Genomic DNA, 26,050 nt, shown 5'->3' on the forward strand with positions numbered 1-26,050 from the left:
GTGCCTTTTCCAAAACTCTTGCTTACTTTATCGTTTTCATTGATTTGTAGGATTTGTTATATATGAAAATATTTCTCTCCAAAATGTCATTTATTTTTTAAACTAAGCGTTGACTGATGTACAAACCTATTTAAGTTTATATAGATCACTTTTTTTTTTTTGCTTTTGGTTTTCTTAGAAAAAGATTTTAAAAATATTCCTTTATTTCCTTAAAACTGATTAATTTTTAACCTTGATATATAATCCACCTAGTGGTTATTTTGGTACACCTTAGGTGGGCCCAGAAGTAGCTATATTTCCAAAAACATACTCAACTAACCCATCACTGTGAACTGAAGAGTCCTAATCCTTTCCCCACTGATTGAAAATGAGACCTTTATCACAAATTAATTACACATATGTAGAAATGTACATGCATATATTTCTGAACTCTCCAAACTCTCTATTTTGGTTTACTAGACATTTATATATTTAAAAACTTATTTATGCAATATATTTTCTTATTTGGATATTGCTGGTGTCCCTTCATCATTAAATACCTTTACTTCTTATTTTTAAATTATTGCTTTTAAAAGTTTCCAATTTGACTCTTTATTTGGCCTAAGGGTAGATCACCTCAGGATTTCATGTTTTGTAATGAGAACTGGAGGATTATCTTTCAAAAGAGGACATGCAATCCATGTCTGTATCAGAAAGTAACCACAGTAATACATTAATCAGTTAGTTTAAATCAGGTAAAATACTTAGCACATACTAAGCACACAGAAGTTGCATCTATTCTTTGTCTCCCCCTCCCCTCCAAATTACTCACCTGCTGCAAACTGAGAATGAGGGTCTTGGCACACTGAATTTTATCAATCTGCCTGGTTTTGCTCAATGTTTCCTTAATAATATCACCATAGTCATTGTAATACTACGAGGAAACAAAAGGAAACACAGCTTTAAAAGTTTTGCAAAAAAAATTTTTAAATATTTATTTTTTAGTTGTAGTTGGACACATTACCCTCATTTCACTTATTTATTTTTATGTGGTGCTGAGGACCGAACCCAGGGTCCCAACAAGTGTGAGGCGAGCGGTCCCCCGCTGAGCCACAACCCAAGCCCCCAAATTTTTGAAATTTTATGAGATGAAGGATGGTGTTGGTAAAAGAAAGAAAAAGTGACTACAAAAAAGGATTTCATTTCTTCATCTTAAACATAGTGAAAGTTAAATGATATTTTTCTAAATTAAAGCAATGTACATTTGATACCTAATTATGAAGTAAAAATAATAAAAACTAAAAAGGCCAGGAATTCCAGGAGGAGAGGAGGTGATATAGGAGAGAAAAACCTCTCGGACTTCAGAAGAGAACTGAACACCATCTAAAAGGTGGATATAAATTGAAGAACTAAAATCAAAACAGTTAAAATTGCTTATTTCTGGAGATCAGCCTAAATGGGAGGACAGATTAGCGTAACAGATTTATTGTTTCATTTATTATTTTAGGTCACCAGAGTAACTTAGCACATAGATCTTTCCTAAGTTTAGTTTTAAACAGATCATGTACAGAAAAGCCACAGAGCCACATATCAGAATAGCAAAAATCTATCAGACTACTCATAAAAAGGTCAGAGCCTACAATGAGCTGAGATGTGAAAAAAGTGCTAGGGCTGATAAAAATTTTGAATAAAGTTATTATTATTATTATTATTATTATTATTTGGAACTGATGCAGTACTATTAAGAAATGACAAGGCAAAACTAAAACCAAAACTCAACATATTAAATGATTCTCTAATTTTCTGATAAGAAAAAAAAGTACCTAAAAATGGTAGAATAACTGTCAAAATGATACTGAAAGCCAGGTTTAGTGAAGAACCAATGAAAGCATCAAGTCATTACAAACAAATTAGTTTTCTAGATTGCACAAATCATGTCCTAAGGAAATTTGCAGAGATTATGGAAACATTGAGTTATTTAAGGAATGGAGAAAAAACAGGAAAGGTGCTGAAAGACAGATTTTTCAGAGGAATAAGGTCATATGAAAACTGCTACAATCTTTCCCCTTAAAATACCTGGAAATGCAGTGTGACCCTGGCCTGCCCTGAAGAAGAGGAGGAGGAGGGCAACTGCGCTGTGGCCCCTTTTACCAATGTGTGGCTCTCCTGGCTCACTTCCATGTTGGGACACTGCAGCCACCTACATAGCCCACACCCCATGTGTTAGCCTCTACCTTAGGACAACAGACAGGGCCTGGAGGCAGCAGCCCACCACAGCACTGCATATCCAAACAGGCTGCCCAATGCCACCACATGGCCTGCTTCTCAGTCCCATCTCTGAAAGTAATCGCCTCCATCCTGGAACACCTCCATCACCATCATAGGTTACCTATGCTGCTGCTACCACTATCTTTAATTGGGGGTGCTTCCATTTTAGGACACTGGATAGGGCTTAGAAGCCTAATATCAATATACTTACAGGTTTAAGGCTCCTGCTTCTATAATCTAGGGACATGCTCACTTCCATCTAGAGACAAGATCCAGGACCTGGAAGACTGCCACCAAGATCCATGCAGGTTTGTCACACCAGAGGTAGTCCTGCTAGTCTACTTCTTGATTCCTCATTCATTCTTCCTATGATCTAATACCTCTACATTTTCATCTCCTACGTCACAAACTCCATTCCACCTGCTGCTCTCTTTGTCCACTATTAAACTGTAAACCCGTATGCAAACCTACTATTTATACTATAGATATGAACTGAACACATCAATAAACACATTGCTTATTGTGACAAAACTGTAATTGTCCAAATAGGAGTTATTTGGTTTAAGACTATATATTGTTTGTATCAATGTTGTAAATATTGATCTGCCCCTTAAAGGCAATGTACTGGTAACATACAGGGACACTACAATATTATAAGGGTAAAAACCGTAATATCCTGGATCTGCTTGCAAGAGGGGAAGACACATGGACAATAGGAAAAAACAAGGGAAGAAAGTACCCCAAACAAACCAAGATGCTACAATAATAGAATCCACTGATAGCACAGTAGGTGAAATGTCAGAGGAGTTCAAAAAAAGATTACTTCAAGAAAGAGAGATTCTGGAAAAAACAAAACAAAAACAAAAACAAACAAACAAAAAACAAAACCCCAGAAATCTTTGAAATGAAGGAAATTCAATAGAGGGCTGGGGTTGTGGCTCAGTGGTAGAGCGCTTGCCTTGTACGTGAGAGACCCTGGCTTCGATCCTCAGCAGCACATTAAAAAATAAATAAATAAGTAAATAAACAAAATAAAGATATTGTGTCCATGTATAATTAAAAAAAAATTTCAATAGAAAGCATCACCAACAGACTAGATCGCTTAGAAGACAGAAACTCAGGCAATGATGACAAAATACACTGTCTTTAAAATAAAGCTGCCCACACAGTGAAAATGGAAAGAAACCATGAACAAAACCTCCAAGAATTATGGGATAACATGAAAAGACAAAATCTAAGAACAACTGAATACAAGAAGGCACAGAGATATAAACTCAAAGGAATGTATAATCTCTTCAATGAAATCATATCAGAAAATCTCCCAAATGAACTGGAAAATCAAATACAAGAGGCTTACAGGACACCAAATGTACAAAATTACAACAGATCAACACCAAGGCACATTATAATGAAAATGTGTAGCATACAGAATATAGATAGAATTTTAAAAGTTGCAAGAGAAAAGTTTCAGATTACATATAGGGGAAAACCAATTTGGATCTCAGCAGGTTTCTTAACCCAAACCCTCAAAGCTAGGATGGAGCAACATATACCAATCTCTGAAAGAAAATGGATGCCAACCAAGAATATTATATCCACCAAAATTAAGCTTCAGATTTGATGATGAAATAAAAATCTTCCATGATAAACAAAAGTTAAAAGTAATTTAGAACGAGAAAGCCTATACTACAGAACATTCTCAGCAAAATATTCCACGAGGAAGTGAAAAACAACAGTGAAAATCAACAAAGAGAGGAAAAGCTAATCAAAGGAGAAACCAAGTCAAGTTAAAAACTAAAAATAAATCAAAATGACTGGGACTACAACCCATATTTCAATAATAACCCTGAACACAAATGGCTTAAACTCATCTCATAGGAAAAGACATCCACAGACTGAAGATGAAAGGATGGGGAAAAAAATACCACTCACATGGAACACAAGAACAAGCAGGAATTTCCATCCTCATATAAGATAAAGTAGACTTCAAACCAAAGTTAGCCAGAAGGGATAAAGAAGGTCATTTCATACTGCTTAAGGGAATCATACGTCAAGAAGATATAACAATTGTAAACATCTATGCCCAAACAGTGGAGCATCCAGTATATCAAACAAACCCTTCTCAATTTCAAGAATCAAACAGACCACAACATAATAATACTGGGTGACTTTAACATACCTTTTCACCTTTGGATAGACCTTCCAAACAAAACTAAACAAAGAAACTATAGAACTCTATAATGTAATCAATATTTTAGACTTAACAGACATATATAGAATATTTCATCCATCAATAAGCGAATACATTTTTTTCTCAGCAGCACTCGGATCCTTCTCTAAAACAGACCATATCTCATGCCACAAAGCCAAGACTTAGCAAATACCAAAAAATAGAGGTTGTACTGCATTCTATCAGACCATAATGAATGAAATTAGAAATCAATGATAAAGTAAAAAAACAGAAGCACAGACCTTACCAGTGGAGTATGCCTACACTGGAGAATCTGAAATGTGAAATGCTCCAAAACCTAATTTTTTTGTGTGGTGCTCCAAAAATTTCAGATTTCAGTTAGGATCATAGATGTTCAACCCATATATCACAACTGGAACTGGACCATACCCAAACACAGATAAAGGTACAATTGGATCAAACAGCACACAATATTCTGATTATGGCAAAACAGAACATTCTCTTTGACCTGGGAAGGCAAACACATAAAAACTAAGAAGCATTCTCTTTTATCCATGCCTGTTAGAAGAATTCTGAGATCTGGTTTTTTTTCAGAGGGTCAGGAACAAAAAGAAGCTTATGGAAAAGCAAGCAGCTAGAAAGTTGAGTGTTTTTCATGTAAATGCTAGGAACTCCAGGGAGTGCAGACTGATACAATGGTGCAGACTCATAAAGAGTTTATATAAAATGATAACATTATTAGAAAATTATCCACAATACACGGTTCAAAGCTGTCAATTTCAGCTTCTCATCATCATCCATTCATTATAATTGCAAATTTCTCTGCTATTTAGGAGAAAAATAAGAATATTAAACTGTACCTTCATGTAGTGTTTAAAGATGTCTGCAGCTGCATGCATGTCAACAATATCATAAATGATAAGTTTGCTGAAGGCAGCAAGTAGATTCCTTCTTTTATGTAAGGCCTCAATTTTATTAGCTTCATCTTCTTCATCACCCTCTAACCACAGAAAATAAATTGGTTATAAATCTGGCTCTTGATCCAATAAAACAATGTAGAAAATCTGTATATTTGAAAACTAGCTTTACAATACTTCACAAACAGGCACAATTCAGTTTTACACAGAACAAAAATAGTTATACTGATTAATTATTTTAGAGTGATATTTATTACATGCTTATCAAATAGTTGGTAGGCAATAAGATTCCTATCTTTTAGGAGATTATCATAGTAATGATTAAGATAATCAAATCAGCTGGGAGGTGGGGATTGGGGTAAAAGCATGCCTGTAATCCCAGCAGCTTGAGAGGCTGAGGCAGGTGGATAGCAAGTTCAAAGCCAGCATCAGCAACAGTGAGGTGCTAAACAACTCAGTGAGACCCTGTATAATAGGGCTGGGGATATGGCTTAGTGGTTGAGTGCCCCGACCCAGAGTTCAAACACAGGTACCAAAACAAAAATAAAAACAAACAAACAAACAAACAAAACAAAGACAGCAAATCATACATAGATTGTTTCATACTTTTGTCACAACAACACTGTCAACTTGTTTTATCTTACAATGTTTTTTCTAATCTCAATATTTCTTATATGCTAATACATTCCCACAAGAAAAAAAAGTTATGAGACAGGCAGAAAAAGCTGTTTTTCTCTCTATATATATTTTTAGTTGTATATGGATAACACCTTTGTTTTACTATTTATATGTGGTGCTGAGGATCAAACACAGTGCCTCACATGTGCTAGGTGAGTGCTCTGCCACTGAGCCACAACACGAGCCCCAGAAAACTTTTATTTTAGAAAAATATATAGAGGGGTAAAGGAAATATATGGAGCAGTTAATTTTCAGTGCTTGTCCACATGGTTATATTATGAGTTGAAAAATAAAATCTATTTTGCAAACCATGTTAAAATACTCCATTAAAAACTTTCTAAATAAGTAGTGTTTCTCATTTAATTTTTTAAAATATATAATCCATTGTGTTATGTATTTCTAATCCTAGAAAAAGTTTTCCTACAAGGCTCCAGATGACAACATTTATTTCAGGCTCTGTATTTGGGATAAGTCTTCTTTCTTTTGTTTATATGTATCTATTGATAAAATAATTTACTCTCAGTCTCTTTCTTTTTACTAGTAAGTCCTGATAAGTTCTGAGGCACCAGTGCTTTGAGAAACTGGAAATCGTTTTGCTTAAAATAGCAGTTAAGATCTCTTGAGATTAATTGAGTGTAAATAAACATACTCTGTTCCATACTGCAGTATTTCTAAAATGTTCTCTTAAGAACAAGATTTTTTCTTCTTTTTTTTTGGGAGTCATGCTATGGATCCAACCTAGGGCCTTCTGCATGCTAGGCAAGTGTTATACCACTTAACTATACCCTTAGCCCTATAAAGAATATCTAATAGCACCAAATAGATGTGTGGATCAAATATGCCTCTTAAATTTTTTTAGAGAGCTTAAATAATCTATTTCACAAATAATCTATTTTAAATAATATTTATTTACAATTAAGCATTAACAATTTAGTCTGATTTTGCTAATCGATTATTTTGCAGGCTCAGCACAATTTTGACTAGTGAAGTTTGATGATTATCTTTCACCATTTAATTTCTTTGAGCTATATTTTATTCAAGTGATAATATATGACAGCCACTCAGGAATAGAAAAGAACCTGGATGCTTTCCTTTAAAAAAACTGTAAACTTGGGGGGCTGGGGTTGTGGCTCAGTGCCAGAGCACTTACCTCACACATGTGAGGTACTGGGTTCGATCCTTAGCACCACATAAAAATAAACAAACAAAATAAAGATATTGTGTCCATGTATAACTAAAAAAATATTAAAAAACAAAACAAAACTGTAAACTTGGATGCAGTAAATAAGAAACAACCTCTAGATTGCATATACATTTGTACATGTGGGAAATGGCAAATGTACAAGAATTATTCATTATAGCTGAAGACTGGAAACTATATGTCAGTTAATGTGAGCTAGATTATGTAAATTATCCTGTATCTACACAAAGAAATACTATATGGGGCTGGGGTTGTGGCTCAGTGGTAGAATGCTTGCCTATAATGTGTGAGGCACTGGGTTCGATCTTCAGCACCACATAAAAATAAGTACATAAATAAATGAATGTACTGTGTACATCTACAACACACACACACACACACACACACATATACACATATATTTTATATATGAAAGAAATACTATATGGCTGTTTGAAAAAGAATGAGGAAGCTTATATAAGGATGGGGAAAGAACTCTAAGGTACTTTTAAAGGAGAAAGCCATCATTATCCATATTTTTGTTCTTGCTGGTTTCTGAAATATATGAATATAATACTATTAGCATTTTTTAGGGAGAGAAAACTTAGTAACTCTTGGATTTGAATTTTTCACTTCTGTCTTTTGGGATTTATAAAATAAAATAAATATCAACAAGGTGATAGCTATAAATACCCATGCTCTGGTTCTCCTCATCCTGGTCAATGAAAACATGATCCATCACGAAACTAAGGAGTTCTGACTGGAGTCCAGTATCTGGATTAAATACCAAAGGCTGAAGGCCCTCTCTGCCACCTGTCATTAACTGGTGGCTAAAAATCATCAGAAGATCACAAAGTAACATGAAAGCCTAGAATGAAAAGGAAATTCATTAGCAAAATAGTGCATGAATATGACTACATGCCAATGTGAATGAAAACACACTAAATATTAACAGTTCAACAGCAAAACCTTAACATAATAAACTCTCTTTAGTTTTAATTTTCTTATCTCATTACCCTCTCTCATTAAACACTGGTCGCATTTAAGATCCTCCTGCAATACAATCTATTTATTTTACTTGGCTGTGTTAACTCAAAAATGTGGAACAAGAGATTTTCACCTGAACTATAAAAAAAAAATAAGTTAAACTCAACTCTGTAAACATATAAGTGGCATCACAAATGACAGATGTGAAATTTTAAGAGAAACCATGTTTAAAAATTAATGGTTAGACCATTAATATAAAACTGGTATTTAAAAACCTCTCAACAAATTGAATCATAAGGGAACTTACCACTTTTACCTAAAGACTTAAGTATTAACTTAGCAAATGTGCATAATTTGAATGGATGGGACGAAATAAACATCATTAGTTTAAAAATCAAAACACTTTGTTGTGGGATTATTGAGGGCTGTGACATTTCTGAACAATTCACTGAAACTCATCCCATAAAAGTTGATTTCTAAGAGAAAAACCACAATTTTGCACTTATTGGGGGGATGGCTGCCTATCCAATTGTCTGGCTCTAGCAAGAATGATGCTAGTTTATGCTCTGATTGCACAACAATGAAATACATTAAGATATTTAAGAAGAGCCATTTGTAAAGAGGGAAGCTTAAAGAGAATCCAGGGGATTTTTACACATTTTTTACACAGGCCATTCAGAATATCATCGAACAGGTCTGATATAGAAACAATGAATATTTGGTTTAAATGGCCAGAGCTGGGTACTTCTATATAGCACTGGTGGGATTCTGAACATCTACAGAGTAAGGTTTAGGGATCTTTGTTTCCATTTTAAGTTAAATGTTAATAACTCAATAAAGAATAAAAGTTGTGACAATCTATTTGTATGAAGGAATAGCAAAGGATGAATAACATTGAAACCTTTAACCTGACAAGACTTTTATTCTAGCCCAATGACAAAATAAGAAAGTGTGTAAAAGGTACAATCTATTTTATATAAAAGTATTCTCTAGTAGAAGAGTGAGTTAAAGAAATATTTTACAAAACCAGTTAATGGAAACAGTACTTCCCTGGGCTCCACTCTGAACCTTTTGGGTTGTAATCTTGTCCAAGGGGTAAGGAGTCTGTTAAACCAGAGATATCCCCACTGGCACCCTGACTGTCCACATACAGAGACTTGGGAATTTCTTGCTCTAAGAAACTTGATCTTAATTGTGAAAGCCTTCAAAGGCCTCTTCCCTAGGCCTATTACATCTCCAGTATGTGTATTCTTAGGCCTCAGAGTGGTCAAGGGGTAGCTATTTGGAGGGGTGGTACAGACAGAGTTTGGACATATGGTTTGAAGTATTCAAATGTATATGCAAGAAACTTCCTGGGGTGAGGAGGCAAAAATGACAAAAGGGCAAGTTCTAGCTCTGCTCCCCAAACTTCCAACATTCTGGTAGAGAATTCTTAGGAGTCAAGATTTCTCAATTTGAACTTGGTCTTCAAGTTGATGGAGAATATACTTGTCAAAGTACAAGCACAGAATTTATTTATATAATAAGTTTGTTAGCTGAAAAACAAAAAAGCCCACAACAAAACAAAACAACAAAACATGACAAATTTGTTAGCTTGCTTTATAACTTAAAACATTCAGACATCAATACTCTTGGTCCTAGGTCCCATGAATGTTAGGGAGAGATAAGTATGCTAAGAATGGCCACAAAAAATTACTTTCTTACTATTTATTAATACATTTGGGTTATTTTTACTGAGAGCTCATAACTGGTAATTTCTTACCTGTTCCTTCACTGGAGTATTAACATTAGATAGGCACTGCTGGCAAACAGCCAAAAAGGATTTCACTGTTTTCCTCAATACCAACAGATCCTCCTGCAAGACACATTCAAAGATGCAAGCATGAATTAATATCCTAGAAAATTGCCAAAAGAAATAATAGAAAAATAGCTAAATTGCTTTATTGTGAAGGAAATTTACAAGACCAAATTTATCACTGAAAATCAATTAGTATAGTTATTTTCTAGCTTTTGACCTAATGGAAAGGGCAGTGAAGCTAAGAATCTGGAACATGCATTTCTATTTAGCAATGGACTGCTCACTGTGATTGCTCTCAGAAGTTTCCTTTACAAATATGGTTATTTAGGATATTAAAACCATTAGTTACTTCTACAACACATATTAAATAGTAGTAAGATCACAGCATACTGAGAAAAGTAGCAAAACACCAGTACCGAACTTCTCCTATATTCACAGTGTACTGCAAATGTTTGTGGAAGAAAGATAAACCTTCAAAGAGTGGATGTGTAAATGGAATTTAACTCGATGGCCAGATAATATCTCACCTGAAACAACACTGAAAAAGTCTAAAGGGAAGTTTACTTTCTCTTTTTTCATACTGGGACTGAACCTGAGCATGCTTAAACACACATTCTGCTACTGAGCTATAATCATTTTCCTGAAAGGAGATCTAAACTCTATCAAGCATCTACAACATGTCAAGCACTGATTTGAGGGTTTACTATTATATAAGTTAATTACTGGCACATTCATATGCACCTGCAGCCCCAGCACTCAGTAGGCTAAGGTGGGAGGATCTCTTTGAGCCCACAAGTTGCAGAGCAGTCTGGGCAATAATATTGAGAGACTGTCTCAATAACAACAACAAAATAGATCCTAAAAAATCAGTCATTATTAGCAAAGGGCATTGAAACCAGGACTGATACCAGAGCTCATATTTTCCTGACAAATGAATGACATGTGCAAAGAATTCAGCATTATACTGGTATTTAAAATAACAATAAAAAGTAATTATCTGAGCAAAGGCCCATGTAAAAATCATTTTAATAAGGTACTCTATTAAATTAAAATTCTTTAGGCTCTTCTATTTTGTAGAGATGACAGCACTATTTTGGCACCTTCACAACCTAAATAATAATACTTTGAAAGTTATACATATATCCTATTACTAATAGAGTGCACATATTTATTTATTTGGGGGGGGGTTACTAGGGATTGAACTCAGGGCCACTCAACCACTGAGCCACATCCCCAGCCCTATTTTGTATTTTATTTAGAGACAGGGTCTCACCGAGTTGCTTAGAGCCTCACTTTTGCTGAGGATGGCTTTAAACTCGTGATGCTCGTACCTAAGCCTCCTGAGCCACTGGGATTACAGGCATGTGCCACCATGCCCAGCTACAGTGCACATATTTACAGGAAGAAATAAGCTCATCTTGTACATAGTAGTAAGAGAAAAATGTCTTGAAGACCTTTAATGTACCTGTGGATTAATATTCAGTAACCACATCTCAACATTCCTTGAACTTTAATTTCAAACATTCACAATGCATTGAGGAAAACAGATAAAATAACAGGCAACTATAATGGAGTGCAGAGTGCTATGGTAGGAGAGAGCATGGGCCCCATGCTAGAAAAGCTAACTCAGAGTCAAAAGTAGTCATAAAAGGAGAACAAAGAACTAACATGAAGCTGGATCCAGGGGATGGAGATTATTTAAAAAGGTATTCCAGATAGGGTCCCAAATGTTCAAAAGTTTGGAGATACTTTTGAGGAAGTTAATTGTAGCTCAGGTATAAACAGGAGTGACAAGAAAGCAAAAGAGAAAAATAGAACCCATTTCCACTTAAATGAAAGGCCATTTTGAATGTCATGTTAAATCATTTGGATATTATCCTGATAAAAATAAGGAACTACCAAAGGAGGATTTTTATAATGGGACTGTTAAAATTTTGTGCATTGGAATCACATTCTAAACAGAATGGACAATGATGTTTAATAGGTCATTTAAGAGAAGATACAATCTTTTGTTGAGAGCTTATTGTGTATCAAGTACTATGTTCCATGTTCATAAGTATAAATTTCACAATCACTCTGTGAAATAAATGAAAACATTTCCATTTTATAGACAAATAACTGAAATCCACGGCACTCATATTCTAAATGGTAGAGCAAATATTTAAATGGGAGGGCTGTATGATGTTGTGAAATACATAGTTGGTATAGTTGGTATTTTGTCTGTTTCCTAGCATTCAACTCCTAAAATCCTCGGACTTTCTAAAGTGCTCTTTCATGTGCTAATGAGTTGACTGATGGCTGGTATCACCTAGGCAGTTTCAGTATAGGGGCTGGTCACCAGAAAAACCAAATCACAGTTAAAGGGTTAGCCCTGCTCCTTCCCCATCCAGGAAGTGAAGGGTAATGTTGAGTTGGTCACCAATAACCAGTGATGCAATCAAACAAGGCTATGTAATGAAGTTCCACAAAAACCCACAAAGTGGTGGGGCTGGGGTTGTGGCTCAGTGGTAGAGCACTCACCTAGCACGCGTGAATGCTGAGTTCGATCCTCAGCACCGCATAAAAATAAATAAATAAAATAAAGGTATTGTGTCCAACTACAAGTAAAAAACAAACAACAACAACAACAACAACAACAACAAAAAACCACAAAGCACTGGTTTCTGGGAGCTTCCAAATAGCTGAATATGTGGAGTTTTCTGGAGGATGGTGCACCTAGAGAAAGCATGGAAGCTCTATACATTTTCCCATATGCCTTGCCCTATTCATTTCTTCATCTGGTGTTTATGGGTATCCTTTCTAATTTAAGTACTATTTCTCTACGTTTTGTGAGCCATTCTAGCAAATTAACTTAACCCAAGAAGGGTACCGTGGGAATCCTTATTTATAGCAGGTCAGTCAGAAGGTAAAACAACTTGAGACTGCAACTGGCATTGAAATAGAGAAGGCGGTCTTGTGGGACTGAAACCTTAAACTGTGGGATCCAATACTGTAATGTCAGAACTGAATCAAACAACACTCAGCTGGTATCCACTGTTGAACTGATTGATTGGTTTCTGGTAGGGAGAAATCCTCACACTTCTTAGGTCATACAAGTATTCTCTGCTGTGAGAATATGGGAAGACAATGAGTTTCCTTTTTTTCCCTTAATATTCTTATATTTGGTGGCAGTGATGAGATTTGCTAGAACAGCCCTGACTCATGGTTACATGTAAGAAAATACATAAGGGTGGATAACGAGGAACCTTTGATCCAGGGACTACTAGTCATCTATGGTATAAAACTTGTGGTGCTCTATGCTTGGTAAAGTTACCAGTAAAATTTAGAGATGTTGTAGACCTAAATTTCAAGGAGTAGGAACATTAGACATGTAAGGAAATGCAAAATAAGAAGCAGCCATGTTAAATGCAATCCTTTAGTTACTGTTATCTGTAATAGCTAAAATGAAAGTAAAAGTGCAGGCTCAGGCCTTGAGGATGAACCAAGCTTAGATGCTAATTAAGTCTGTATGAAATAAGGCTCAGACTATCAGCTTCAAATCTACCCATCAAGAGAAAAATTATGCAAGGACAATAAAAATACCTCAAAGGCCATTGGTTACAAAAAAGGTAGTCAACATTAGGGGAGGGCAAAACTAAGAAATTACAGAGACCAAGGGTTATACTGTAAAGGGACTGTTTCACTCTATATCAGTACCATCCACTTCCTGAGGAGACTCTACTAAAAAGAATTTTGAGAATAGCTAATTTAGGACCGGTATCTTTGGTTTTAAATGCTATGGAAACAAAGTCATATCTGGATTGATGCAGGACCAATAACGTACTCAGCAACAATCGCAGATGACTATAGTTGGTCCAGACATAGAACCTTACTCCCAAGTGAAGTCAGCCTGGTGAACTAGACAGAAGTCACTATTAGGTCTGTTTTACTCTGAGAAGGGGGACTGTTCAACTCCACCAATAAATGCAAATAGAACATTCCAGGCATAGTAGCCCATATCCTTCATATGCAAGAGGCATTTTATGATGACCTGGATATATTCACCTAACACGGCCATTAACCAGGTCATGGTAAATGCTGTTGTTAACAGCAACCCTGTTGCCGACTATTTCATATGTTGCAAAACTGAAAACTGAAAAGTTAGATTTGCTGTCTCAGCCTCCCCAAGGGGGTTTTATAGATGTTAATAGAAAAATCAGGTTAGTTAACAAGAGAATAAGACAAAAGGGAGAGTCAAAGGACTCATTCCAGGAAGGTAGAAAATTTTAAACTAAGAAATAATTAAGGGGTGGGGACCTAGCTCATGGAGAGTCACAGGACTCGTTCCAACAGGATAGAAACTTCTGTGGATACACAATAAAACTACTGGATATTTAACCCCAAATATAATACCTAGTTTTCAGTGTTGCTGCTGTTCTTGGCAATATGAATCCCCACCTGCTGACTCCTGCCATTGCCTCAAAGGCTAATCCATTTATGTTCCAGGAACCCTTAAGATGCCTACTGGAGTTCCAAAACATCTTCTGGTTTCTCTTTCCTGTAGTGTACAAAGGTGAAGGAAGCTAAAGAGTCAGAGGGACAGGGGAAAAGTAGTGATTGTTAGGACCAGAGAGAGAGAGACCTAAATCCCCAAACTATCCCAAAATTCAGACGAAGAACAAAACGTACTATGCTATATCCCAAACCTACACTATTGCGTATATACAGGTACTTACTCTAGCCTCAGAAAATAAATTACTCAATTACAACTCTTAGTTCTGGCAGGGAAGATGGAGAAACCAGATACAAGGCTGAGATTTAATGCCAATGAAATAACAGTTTTTGTTAACTGAAACATTTTTCTCAATGTAATCTTCTCAACAAACCTAACCAGTTGTAAATATCATTCTCACTTTATATACTAGGAAACTGAAACTCAGGTGAAGTACCTGGCTTGGGCTACCAGAGGTGATAAGAAGCATAGCCAAATTCAAACTTGATTTTTAACTCCAAAGACAACCACTGCTCTAACACACACACACACAAATGTTGGAAAGGTAAGAACTGAGTGTGTCTTAACATAGATAAATGGATCAGCAACAAATTGTCATTTGATGGACATCTAGCAATTGTAAATCACTAGGAAAATTTTTCCCCCCAAATATAAAACCTTCTATAGGAAGAAAAATCATTAGTCTATCACTCAGGGAAAATGAAATAGGATAAGACATCTGTTTTATTTCTATTCAAATAAATGGCCTAATATGAAGGTATATATCAGTAATTTGGGAGGAGAAAAGCTCCAATGTCTGTACTAGAAAGTGAGAACTGTTATGTTTTATCTATTTTTAATATCGCCTTACACTTCTGGATAAGCTCATTTAAAATACATTCTTATACTGTAATAATTACTATGTAGAGTATGATGTCAGAGATGGGAACTTCTGACAATAGAAATGAAGAAACTGGGCCAAAGAGTACAAACACACAGGCTAAGTTTGAGGTTTAACTTTAAGAAGAGGAGAACACTGAGACAGAGATCAGATGTTCCTCAAATAAGGAAAAGGACAAGCCTTTACAGTTATGGTGGGCTAGGTTCTGGATGATCATAATCTCAGTTCTGATTTTGCCAGGTGATTCCAGAGAAATCCTTATTGCTTGAGGGGGCAATCTGGTTCCCTTGAGAAGATTAGGGGTGGTGATCTCATCAAGGGTTGATCTGCTTTCAAGGGTCTACTGTTCCTGGAAGGTGTAGGGGAATGACTGAAGACTTCTATTTCCAGATACAGGTCTGGAACAAGACTTTTATAAAAAATGGCAGTTGAATGTTCCCATAAATCTTGAAAATATCTTACTCATATTTTGGTGTCCTTAGTTTTAAAAGGGGGATGAGATAGGTTAAATAAGTTTAAGGATAATAAGCCTTAAATTATCAGTTTTTAGATAGACATTTTAATCACTTAAGGAATGTCTATGTACAAAAGGCCTTAGGAGTGCATTTGCCCTCTGTCCCTGTTGTGGTATCATCTATATCTTAAGGAGTTTGGGTATTTGTAAATTGTACTTTAAAAGTCACTGTCTCTTTGAAGGTAAGAACAAGATCCAGGTAGACAGGCTTCTGAAGCTGAGGAAGCTTTATGCTTCCTCTTTCAAGTGGGGGATTCCCTGCCAGAAAGAAAGCAAGTTCCGAAACCTGGAGACCAAGGGGGATTGCAAATATAGCATGGCACACTTAATAAAATGCTGAAACAATGATTTTTAAGTTTTTACCTTTCTAAGATGAATACATTTATTTCTGGTAGAGAACTTTAAAATGTTAGAATTGGATAAAATTTTGAAGTTTAGAACTTACTATGAATAGTCAGTTATTTCTGTATTCTAGCTTTAAAAAAAAATTCTGAGCTGAACAAGAAATGGTACTAAATAAGATCTAGTTCTTTCTCCCCTAACCTTTTTAGATCAATTAAGCAATTTTGATTGGAGATATATTAACAGAAACATCTCTTTTAAAGAACAACTCTGGAGTCATGGAATGACCAAAAGGAAAGCCTTAAAACTAACTGAAGAGTTAATGAAGATAGAATTCTCAAGAAACAGAAGGTGGCAGGGAAGTATTCTGGAATAAAAGAAGTCAAATAAAATGGTTATATACTAGTGAAAATTTGTTCTTATAGGGATAGTTTTATTTGTCATCCTTGGCTCCATTCCCTTCACCTCAAGTCAGTTAACTCTGCAGACAGAAGAGATGTTCTCTATGTTGTTATAGAAATTCTGGGCAAGGACCTAGTTGAGCTATTTCTTTATTGTTCACTGCTACATTGAAGAGAAGGAATGAGAGAAAGCTGCCCACAGGTTTTTATTCATTTCAGCTCATTTCTAGGAAAGTATGTCTGTGGAAAGAAAACCAAGATTGAAGGGATTTGGCCACCACCAGTTGCACCTTCACCCTTACTCCTTCTCTTTAGTTTGTTTGGAGATGAAAATTGGAATTTGTGGAGTACAACTCTAGTCAAAATGGTGATGAACAAATTTTGTAGTTACTATACCTCTAATAATTTCACCTGCAGTTATGTAGGAAATGTTGACTTCTTTTAGGAATAAGTTCCTGATTCAGAAGGCAGGGATATTTGCCCGCCCCAGACCCTCCCTACTGTAGTCCAGAACAGAAATATGCAGAATAAAGTAAGGCAGAATATCATAATTTTAAGACTACAGAAAGCAGGACAGCTTTTCTCAAAAGGAAAAAAAAATTGAGGATAAATTCTAGATATTTAGGGCAAACAAAGAGATAGGGTCTTTAGCCCTCTGTTTACCTTGCCTTTTAAATGTCTTTGTATATGTCCAGAGGAACTGAAAGAAGAAAGATTCTTTCTGCTATAGAAAAGAAACTTGAAGGCCATTTCTATAGGACTAGCACTAGGGGGCACTGGAGCAAAATATACTGAACATGACCTGTGTGACTGTCAAAGGGCTTCAACTCTGGAAATTAGGAGAGGAAATGCCTATTGGTAAAACCCAGTTCAATTCCATTTCAAATAAAGGTCTAATGCTGTTCTTGATAATAGTCTACACATATACTTTATTTCATAAAATTTTTACTGTTGAGTTAAATTATATCTTGAAATTAAGCTTCAAATATAACTACCATTCATAATCTTCTGATTGATCGTATTCCTGACAATACAGAAGAAAAATAAATTTTATAAGCACTCTCTAAAAAGCAATTTGGCAGTAATGCATAAAGAATGTTCAACATACGTATAATTGTTGACATGGCAATTCCACTTTTTAAGAATATAAGATAAGGAAAATGCAGAACAAAATTTTAGCCAGAATGCCCATCATGGCGTTAACTTTATTTAATAAAAATGTTTAAGGGCTGGGGATGTGGCTCAAGCGGTAGCGCGCTCGCCTGGCATGAGTGCGGCCGGGGTTCGATCCTCAGTATCACATACAAAGATGTTGTGTCCGCCGATAACTAAAAAATAAATATTAAAATTCTCTCTCTCTCTCTCTCTTAAAAAAAAAAATAAAAATATTTAAAACCATTCAAGAGGAGAGTGGCAAAATAAACTATAATGTAGATTATTGATGTATGTACAATATTACATTAAAATATTTTGTATAATAATTTTCTTACCTAAAGAAAATGTTAATTTAAGAGACGCAAAATTATAAATATGATTTTAGTATGATTAGAAATATATGTAAGAAATAGAACAAAAAATCCCCCACATCTTATTACGTGCCAATAAAAAATATGGAAACAAAGCACATCAAAACTAAAAGTGGAAATCCATAGGTGATGTAACTTGGTAGTTTTGTTTCTCTTTCCCTTTTTTCTTTCTTTGTTACAACAAGCATGTGCTCAAAAGAGTGAAATTTTATGAAAACCTTGTAATTTATACCAAAAACCAATCAGCATAATTTATTAGTTAATAATAGAGATGACTTCTACAGAATTTTAAATGAGTTTCTGTAAATGTACTAATGACTAGGGAACCAAACACATGATGGTCACCTGGCTTGTTTCCTCACTAGCTAAATGACTCATTCAATTTTAACCTTTTTTTCAACAAAATAACTTCATGTAATATTTTTTTACATGAAGTTATTTTGTTGAAAAAAAGGTTATTTCCAAATGACATTACAAATGTTAACATTTATAAATATGCTAATATCTATTATATTACATTTAAAATTCAGGAAAAAATTAAAGGGGAATAAAGGGATAGAGTTTCAGGTGCATCATTACTAACTCCTCCATATACTTTAACTGGCATTACAACTCTGACATTTGAAATCAAAATAACGTCCCATCTAAATGTCTGTAGGCATAAAGAATGATGAAATGAAATCTACCTATGTAACATAATTTAATGATTAGCAAATATTACCAATTTGTGATCAGCTGCATCATCAACCAATTTGCCCTTAGAAAATTTGTTAAAAATAAAATCTATAACAAAAACCTCCAGAACTAGTTGTATTAAAAGCTTAATACAATAATATAAAGAGCACTAACAGTAAGCATCAGATTGAAATTCAAATGACTTACTATAAAATGGGATTATAACATCTACTTTATAGATGCAAATGCAAATAAATTCTCAAATTATTAATCAGGAAGGGAAAAAGAAAAAAAATTGTTTCTCTGAGAAAACAATGCTCCAGATTAAGCTGATGGTTTTATAGCAAACATCAATTATCTTTAGGGCTAAATAGCTTTCATTTGTTAAGATGATATGTAAACATCAAACCTCTCATTCCATGAAACCACTGAAAAAATTATTGTGATATTTATATCAGGTAATTACAATGTGTGAAATATTTTTTTTGTCTTGATTCACTTCATGGTTCTATTCATGGTATCTTGTTTTCTTTTAAGTTATGTTTTTACTATGAGTTTACTTAAAATTTTATTTATAGAAATTCTTTAAGGCGGGCTCCTTCACAAGAGATTTAGATTTGATTCTTTTAGGTATCTGGGGATACTACCACTTTAGAACACTTAAAATAAAAACCTCAACTTGTTCTTATTTTTATCTTTCCTTTTTTTTTAACCACTGAAATAGTTAGAATCCAGAGTAAAACCTAAGTGAAAACTAGTTCATAGTTATAAACTTTCAAGGAAAATGTATCTTTCCACACCTTTAGTCAATAAAAAATTAATACAGGATATTTTCCTTAACCCCCACCTCATGAATGGAGCTGGTATACATTTATTTCTATTTACCCTTGTTCTTGGCCATAGTTCTTTAGGATTTCTTGATTTTGTCAGAGATTTGTGGCCATCTACTAGACATACTACCTGGGAAAGATGTTGTGCATTTTCTGTATTAAAGATCCTCAGTGTAAAATAAAGGCTTCAGTACTTTTAAAATTTTCTTTGATTCCCACTTACACTTAATCTGTGGCATATTTTCCTTTTAGTTTTGCATAATTATGAATAGACTAAACAAAAGAGACAAACAAAAGTATCTAACATTTTAAGTTGTTTTTCACTTAAAGAGAGCTATTAGCATTGAACTCATAGCTGCCAAACAGCCAGAATCAAAAGCTACACTTACCTTTCACTATTTGTTCTTCCTTATAGCATGTCACCTATAGAGCTCTTGCGTTTACCAGTTATTTTTTTAAAAGTATTTTAATTGTGTGTTGTGTGGGCTTATGTTTGCATATATGTAAATTGTGTGTCTAATGCTTGAAGACTGGATATTTTCTAAAAAGGTAAAGATAAGTACTCATAAAGCAAGAACTGGTAACAATAAATTATTGTATTTTTGTTGAAGATTATAATAATTTATATAACTGATAAATTATTTAATCATGAGTTAAGCAAGATTATAATAATAATAATAATAACCTTTCTGCCTACAGAAACTGTTACTTACTTTGGAAGGAGAACCATCAGTAATTTTCACCAACTGCCAAAGAATCGAATAATGGGAACATTGCAGTGCTTGTACAACTATCTGTATAAAATGAAAAAAAATTATTCAATAAAAATTCAAACAAATTAGACAATTTATATTTTCACAGTACTAGGAGAATAATACTTACAATGATTTTTATTTATAATAAAATAGAGTTCAATTCCAATTTTTACAGAATGGATAAAATATGAGTTAAACAAAAGATAAACCAACACATTTACCTAGAGAATAAAAATAGAATATCTTTTTATGTGGGGCAAAGAGGAGTACTGGTAATTTAACCCAGGGGCACTTTACCACTGAATTACATCTTCAGCCCTACTTCTTTATTTTTATTTTGAGATAGGGCCCTGCTAAGTTGCTGAAGCTGGCTTTGAACTTGCAATCCACTTGCCTCAGCCTCCCAAGTTGCTACAAGCATGTGCCAGAGTAGAATATATCTTGATAATATGAACCCAAATAACATGTTAAAACACAAATATAAAATGTATGAAATTACTATTATCCAAATTTTGAAACTGAAATATTCTACTTATTCTTTTTAAAAGTGTTTTAATGTGAAAAGTAATATTTATACCAAAGATGCGTAAAACAAATATTAAGCTTACTAAATATAAAGTAAAAATATTTGTGTAACTAAACTCTAGATCAAGAAATAGAACACTGTTAGCATTTCATCCCAATATCATCTTTATCTTTTCCTATGAGTAAGTTATTTTGATTTATCCAGCAATCAGTATATTTTAAGTACATAAGTCTATGATTTCTCTCTATGATTTTAGAGGTTGTCAGTTTTTGTTCTCAGGATCTTGTTAACACTCTTTAATTACTAAGGACCCAAAAAGGTTGTTGTTATTTGAGATATATCTATGAATAGTACCATATTAGAAAAATTTTTTAAAAATCATAAAATACTTTGAATTCAAATATAAAAGTAACATTGACTATATTTTAATAATTTTTCTGAAAAAATGCACTAAATTTTTTATTTTTAGTTGTAGATGGGCATAATACATTAATTAACTTATTTATTTTTTTGTGGTGCTGAGGATTGAACCCAGTGCCTCATACATGCTAGGCAAGCGCTCTCCACTGATCTATAACCCCAACCTCAAAAATGTGCTAAAATTTATAAAACACAAAATTTTATTAAGAGTGACAGATTTTGCAAATCTCTTTAGTCTGCTCTAATAGAAAAATGAATTTTCCTATCTGCTTCTGCATTCTCTTTTGTAATATATTGTTTTGATTGAAGTATATGAAGAAAATCTGAAGTATATGAAGTAGCTGAAATAAGAACACATATTTTAGTATCTTTTGTAGATAAATATGGATATTCTGTTATAATACCAATATTTCCCTAAATAGCTGAGAGAATGAAAATGAATAAAGGAAGTAATATCTTATCTTACTATGCAAATAGTTTTGACATCATGGACCTCCCCTGGAGACCCCTAAGGGTGATCCCATAACCATAATTTGAGAACCATTGTTCTAGAAATTGGATTGATTTAACTTTATTAGTTGTTACCAAACTGTATCCAAAATGATTATATGTAGTAGTTATTACTAGTTAATTGAGGCTCCACATTTTCATCAAAACTTGATATAATCAGGTGTGTGATATTTGGTGATTCTATTTTGTATGAATAGGATCTTAGTGAGGTTTTAATTTACATTTCTTTAATTACAATGAAGATGGCTACCTTTTTTTTTTTTTTTTGAGAGAGAGAGAGAGAGAGAGAGAGAGAGAGAGAGAGAGAGAGAGAGAATATGAATCTTTTTTGTAGATAGACACAACACGATGCCTTTATTTTTACGTGGTTCCGGGAATCAAACCTGGGTCCCACCCGTGCTAAGCGAGCGCTCTACCACTGAGCCACAATCCCAGCCTGATGACTGCCTTTTTTAAAAAATAATTTTTTAGTTGTTGATGGACCTTTGTTTTATTTATTTATATGTGGTGTGGAGAATCGAACCCAGTGCCTCACACATGCTGCACAAGCGCTCTACCACTGAGCTCCAACCTCAGCTTGCCCCCCTTTTTTTTTTTTTTTAAATATTTTTAGTTGTAGATGGACACAATACCTTTATTTTGTTTATTTAGTTTTTTTATGTGGTGTTGGGGATTGAACTCAGTGCCTCATGCATGCTAGGCAAGTGCTCTACGACTGAGCCACGACCCCAGCCGGCCATGGCTGCCTTTTAAAAAAAATTTATTATTGGCACCTGAATTCCTTCAGCTCTGAAATGTATAGTTCAAGTCTTTGTTTCTTATTTTCTAGGGAGACTAATAATAAATTCAGGAAAATAAGATTCATAACATAAAAAAGAATTCCATTTTGGGAAGGATTTTTACTGAAGTTTTGTTCAAATCCATGATATTTCTTTATTGTACCAAAACATATCTCCTAAAGTGATATTACATTATTTTACTTGCTAATTTTAGTGTTTCTATTATCATCATCCCCATATGATAAACTAAAAACCATAAAAATAAACATATGTAGAGAATGAGAGAGAAATCCATAAATGGAATGCTGCAGAAAGTAGTTGTGAGCTTTGCTAGTTTTATTTTAAAATTATCGTGTTTCAGAACATTTAAGCAAAAGATATCTCCAAAGTGCCCACTTGAACACTGAAAATAACTCCTAAAAATTAGAGTTATCTCCTTCCCACTCCGGTACTGGGCATTTAATCCCAGTACCTTTTTATTTTGAGACAGGGTCTTGCTAAATACCCAGACTAGCCTCGAACTTACAATTCCTCTTGCCTCAGCTTCCCAAGTGGCTGTGATTACAGGAGTGCAGCAGTGACCAGATGAGACAATGTCAGGGTTTCAATAAACATAATTAACATAACTCATTCATATCAAAATTCAGAAACAAGACTATGGACACACTGTAAAGATTAGTGTTAAATAAATCACCTTGGTATACTTAGAAGATGTTCAAAGACAGTACACCTAATGGTTCCTGAGACCCTTTTGATAAGCTGTCACTTACAATCCCAAATACAATTGTAAAGGGGTTTTTGTGGAAGCAAAAGGCAAAATTTAAAAAAACAAAACAAAACAAACAAAAAAACTCTCAATTTAGCAGGTGTGTAGTTTAGTGGTAGAGTGCTTTCCTAGTATGCATAATGTCCTGGATTGGATTCCCAACACTGCAAAACAAACAAAAAATAATAACAACAAAACAAAAACTAAAAAAACCTCTCCCCCTAAACAGTTCTCCTGAGTTTGAAACATCAATTATTAAATTACTAGAAGAGTGACAATAGCAATAAATGGGAAATTAAAATCTACAAAATAACGTTGAAGAATTGCTTAATTTTGGTTATATCATTTATTCTAATCTGTACCAGTGTAAATTTCTTTCCTTTTATAATTCTATAGAAGTTTCTTGATGGTTCTTATGGAAAAAGGCACCTGCTTACTCTAATACCTATTTTCAAATAGAGAATTCACATTTTAATGTTTTACACAATACTTCTGTCTCAGCCTCCCAAGTTGCTAGGTTGTGTGAGCCATTGTGCCCAGGTTGTTTACTTTAAAGAAGCTCCACTGCATTATTTTAAATTAAAAAGCTTGCTCTCATTGCCTGAAAAGCATTTTGCTTTCTCACAGTACCATTATGTAATATCATAGTTACATAATATCAAATGTCAAAAGAAAATTCAGAACTATTCCATCAAGCTTCACTATCAGTCATTTTGATATTTATCCTCTACACCAGCAATGTTATCCTAACTTGTCCAGAAGCCTTTATTCAGTAACTTCATCATTTTTGGAGCACAGACAAAACAAGAAGGACTAGCAATAAGAAACTGAAGAAGCCAAAAGAAACTGTTTTAACCTACGATCACTACCCTCCTCTTCTGTTTTTTTTCTCGATTAACATTGTTCTGACCCTAAGGAGGGTCTTCAAATAGCACCATTAGTCTGATGACTAAGAATTTCTTTCAACCCCATTTCTCTGTCTTCATATTTCCATGAGGAAATGTTGTTCATGGGAGGAAACACTAATGTTCACTGCACATTTTTTGGTAAATTAAGAAGCAGGAGTATCTTGCCCTCTTCCTCCCCCTTCCCCGGCATGATACCAGTGCCCCAGAAAAAGTCAATTTCTGAATGACTAAGTGAAGTAGCAACTACCTACTTCCCCTAATGGTTATGGGGGTGAGAAATAAATTCCTACTGTGTTAACCACTGAGATTATGAGGTTAATCTATTACTAAAGCTAGTACCATATTAACTAATATAAAATTATCCTCTTTAAGTTCATCTAAATTTCCTTGACTTTATGTCTTTAAAGGAACTACAGCTTTTTATATGTGATTAGCGGATTCAACCATTGAGAATCAATCAGCTTTCAGTTATGATATCATATATCCTGAAGATGAACTGTTACTAATGTAAATAATACTGAGAAATAAGTTTCTGGAGTAATTAAGTTTAGAAAAATTGAACTTACATAGAAAATTAAGTCTGAATTGAGACTATGGACAATTGTAAGGAAAAATTATTATATACATGTAACATATATGCATTTGCACATGTATGTTATCTATACGTGTTATCCATGACAGTGGATAAATTTGGATTCTTTGTTTTCTGCTTGCAAGAGACCTTAGGAGAAGGAAAATTAGTGGACATGTACATGACAGAAGAGAGGACTAAACGCTAGTCTGTTAATGATATGCAATATTACTATCATTGTTAGACTAGTAACATAAGTGACAATGTCCTCTTTGAAAAGGTCCTTTAGATGCAAATAAAATAATCAATATGGCCTCCCCAAAGAGGATATAAAACTGGCAAATAGGAACATGAAAAAGGTGTTTAATATCATTACCATTAGGGAAATAAATTATCTGTTAAAAACACAGTGAGACACTATTATATAACTAGCAGGATGGCTAATGTAAAAATTACTGATATTATCAAACACCGACAAGGATGCAGAACAACTGGATCTCTCATACACTGTTGGGAGTAATGCAGAATAACATAGCCACTCTGAAAACTGATATGGCAGTTTCAAATAAAATTAAACATATACTTAGAGCAAGACCTCATTATTATACACATGGGCATTTACTTTAAAGGAATGGAAACTTAAGTTCAAACAAAAATCTGTACACAAATGTTAATGACAGCCTTAGTTGTGAAAGCCAAAAGTTGGAAACAACACAAATATCTTTCAGTGAGTGAATGGATAAAACAACCTGTGATGTATCCAAACAGAGTAATATTAATCAGCAATAAGAAGAAACTGAGTAGTAAAAAAGTGTAATATTATTCAGTAGTAAAAAGAAGTTTGATTCACAACTCTGATTAATCTCAAAAGCATTATCTTCAATGAAGACATTATGCTCTAAAGGGCTACACACTGTCTGATTCCACTTATCTGGAAAAAACTTATCTGAAAAAGCTATAATAATGAAAAACAGACCACTGGTGTCCAGGAGTTGCAGGTGGAAAAAGCATATGACTATAAAGGGATAGTATGTAGAACTGGTGAAACTGTTCTTTATTCTTACTGGGGTGGTGACTTTACAAATCTACACAAATATTAAAATTCACAAGACTCTACATAAAAAGGAAAAAAGTCAATCCTATTATATGTAATTAAA

The 26,050-nt window shown here is 34.2% G+C and overlaps 1 protein-coding gene across 4 annotated transcripts in view; it reads right to left on the bottom strand.

Moving 5' to 3' along the window:
* The window catches only part of STAG1 (STAG1 cohesin complex component), a gene marked incomplete at its 3' end in the record, with an annotated part of 366,347 nt that overhangs the window by 24,615 nt on the left and 315,682 nt on the right, over window positions 1-26,050 (bottom strand). For all 4 annotated transcript variants that reach the window (XM_081301202.1, XM_081301203.1, XM_081301204.1 and 1 more), the window contains 5 exons: window positions 20,372-20,452; window positions 9,963-10,055; window positions 7,907-8,081; window positions 5,299-5,438; window positions 812-913 (listed from right to left, as the gene is read on the bottom strand). In XM_081301202.1, the coding sequence (XP_081157328.1) occupies window positions 812-913; window positions 5,299-5,438; window positions 7,907-8,081; window positions 9,963-10,055; window positions 20,372-20,452 (591 nt within the window). The remainder of the gene's footprint in view (window positions 1-811; window positions 914-5,298; window positions 5,439-7,906; window positions 8,082-9,962; window positions 10,056-20,371; window positions 20,453-26,050) is intronic.

Source organism: Spermophilus citellus (assembly GCF_964194105.1).
Source record: "Spermophilus citellus genome assembly, chromosome: 7".
Classification (NCBI taxonomy): Eukaryota; Metazoa; Chordata; class Mammalia; order Rodentia; family Sciuridae; genus Spermophilus; species Spermophilus citellus.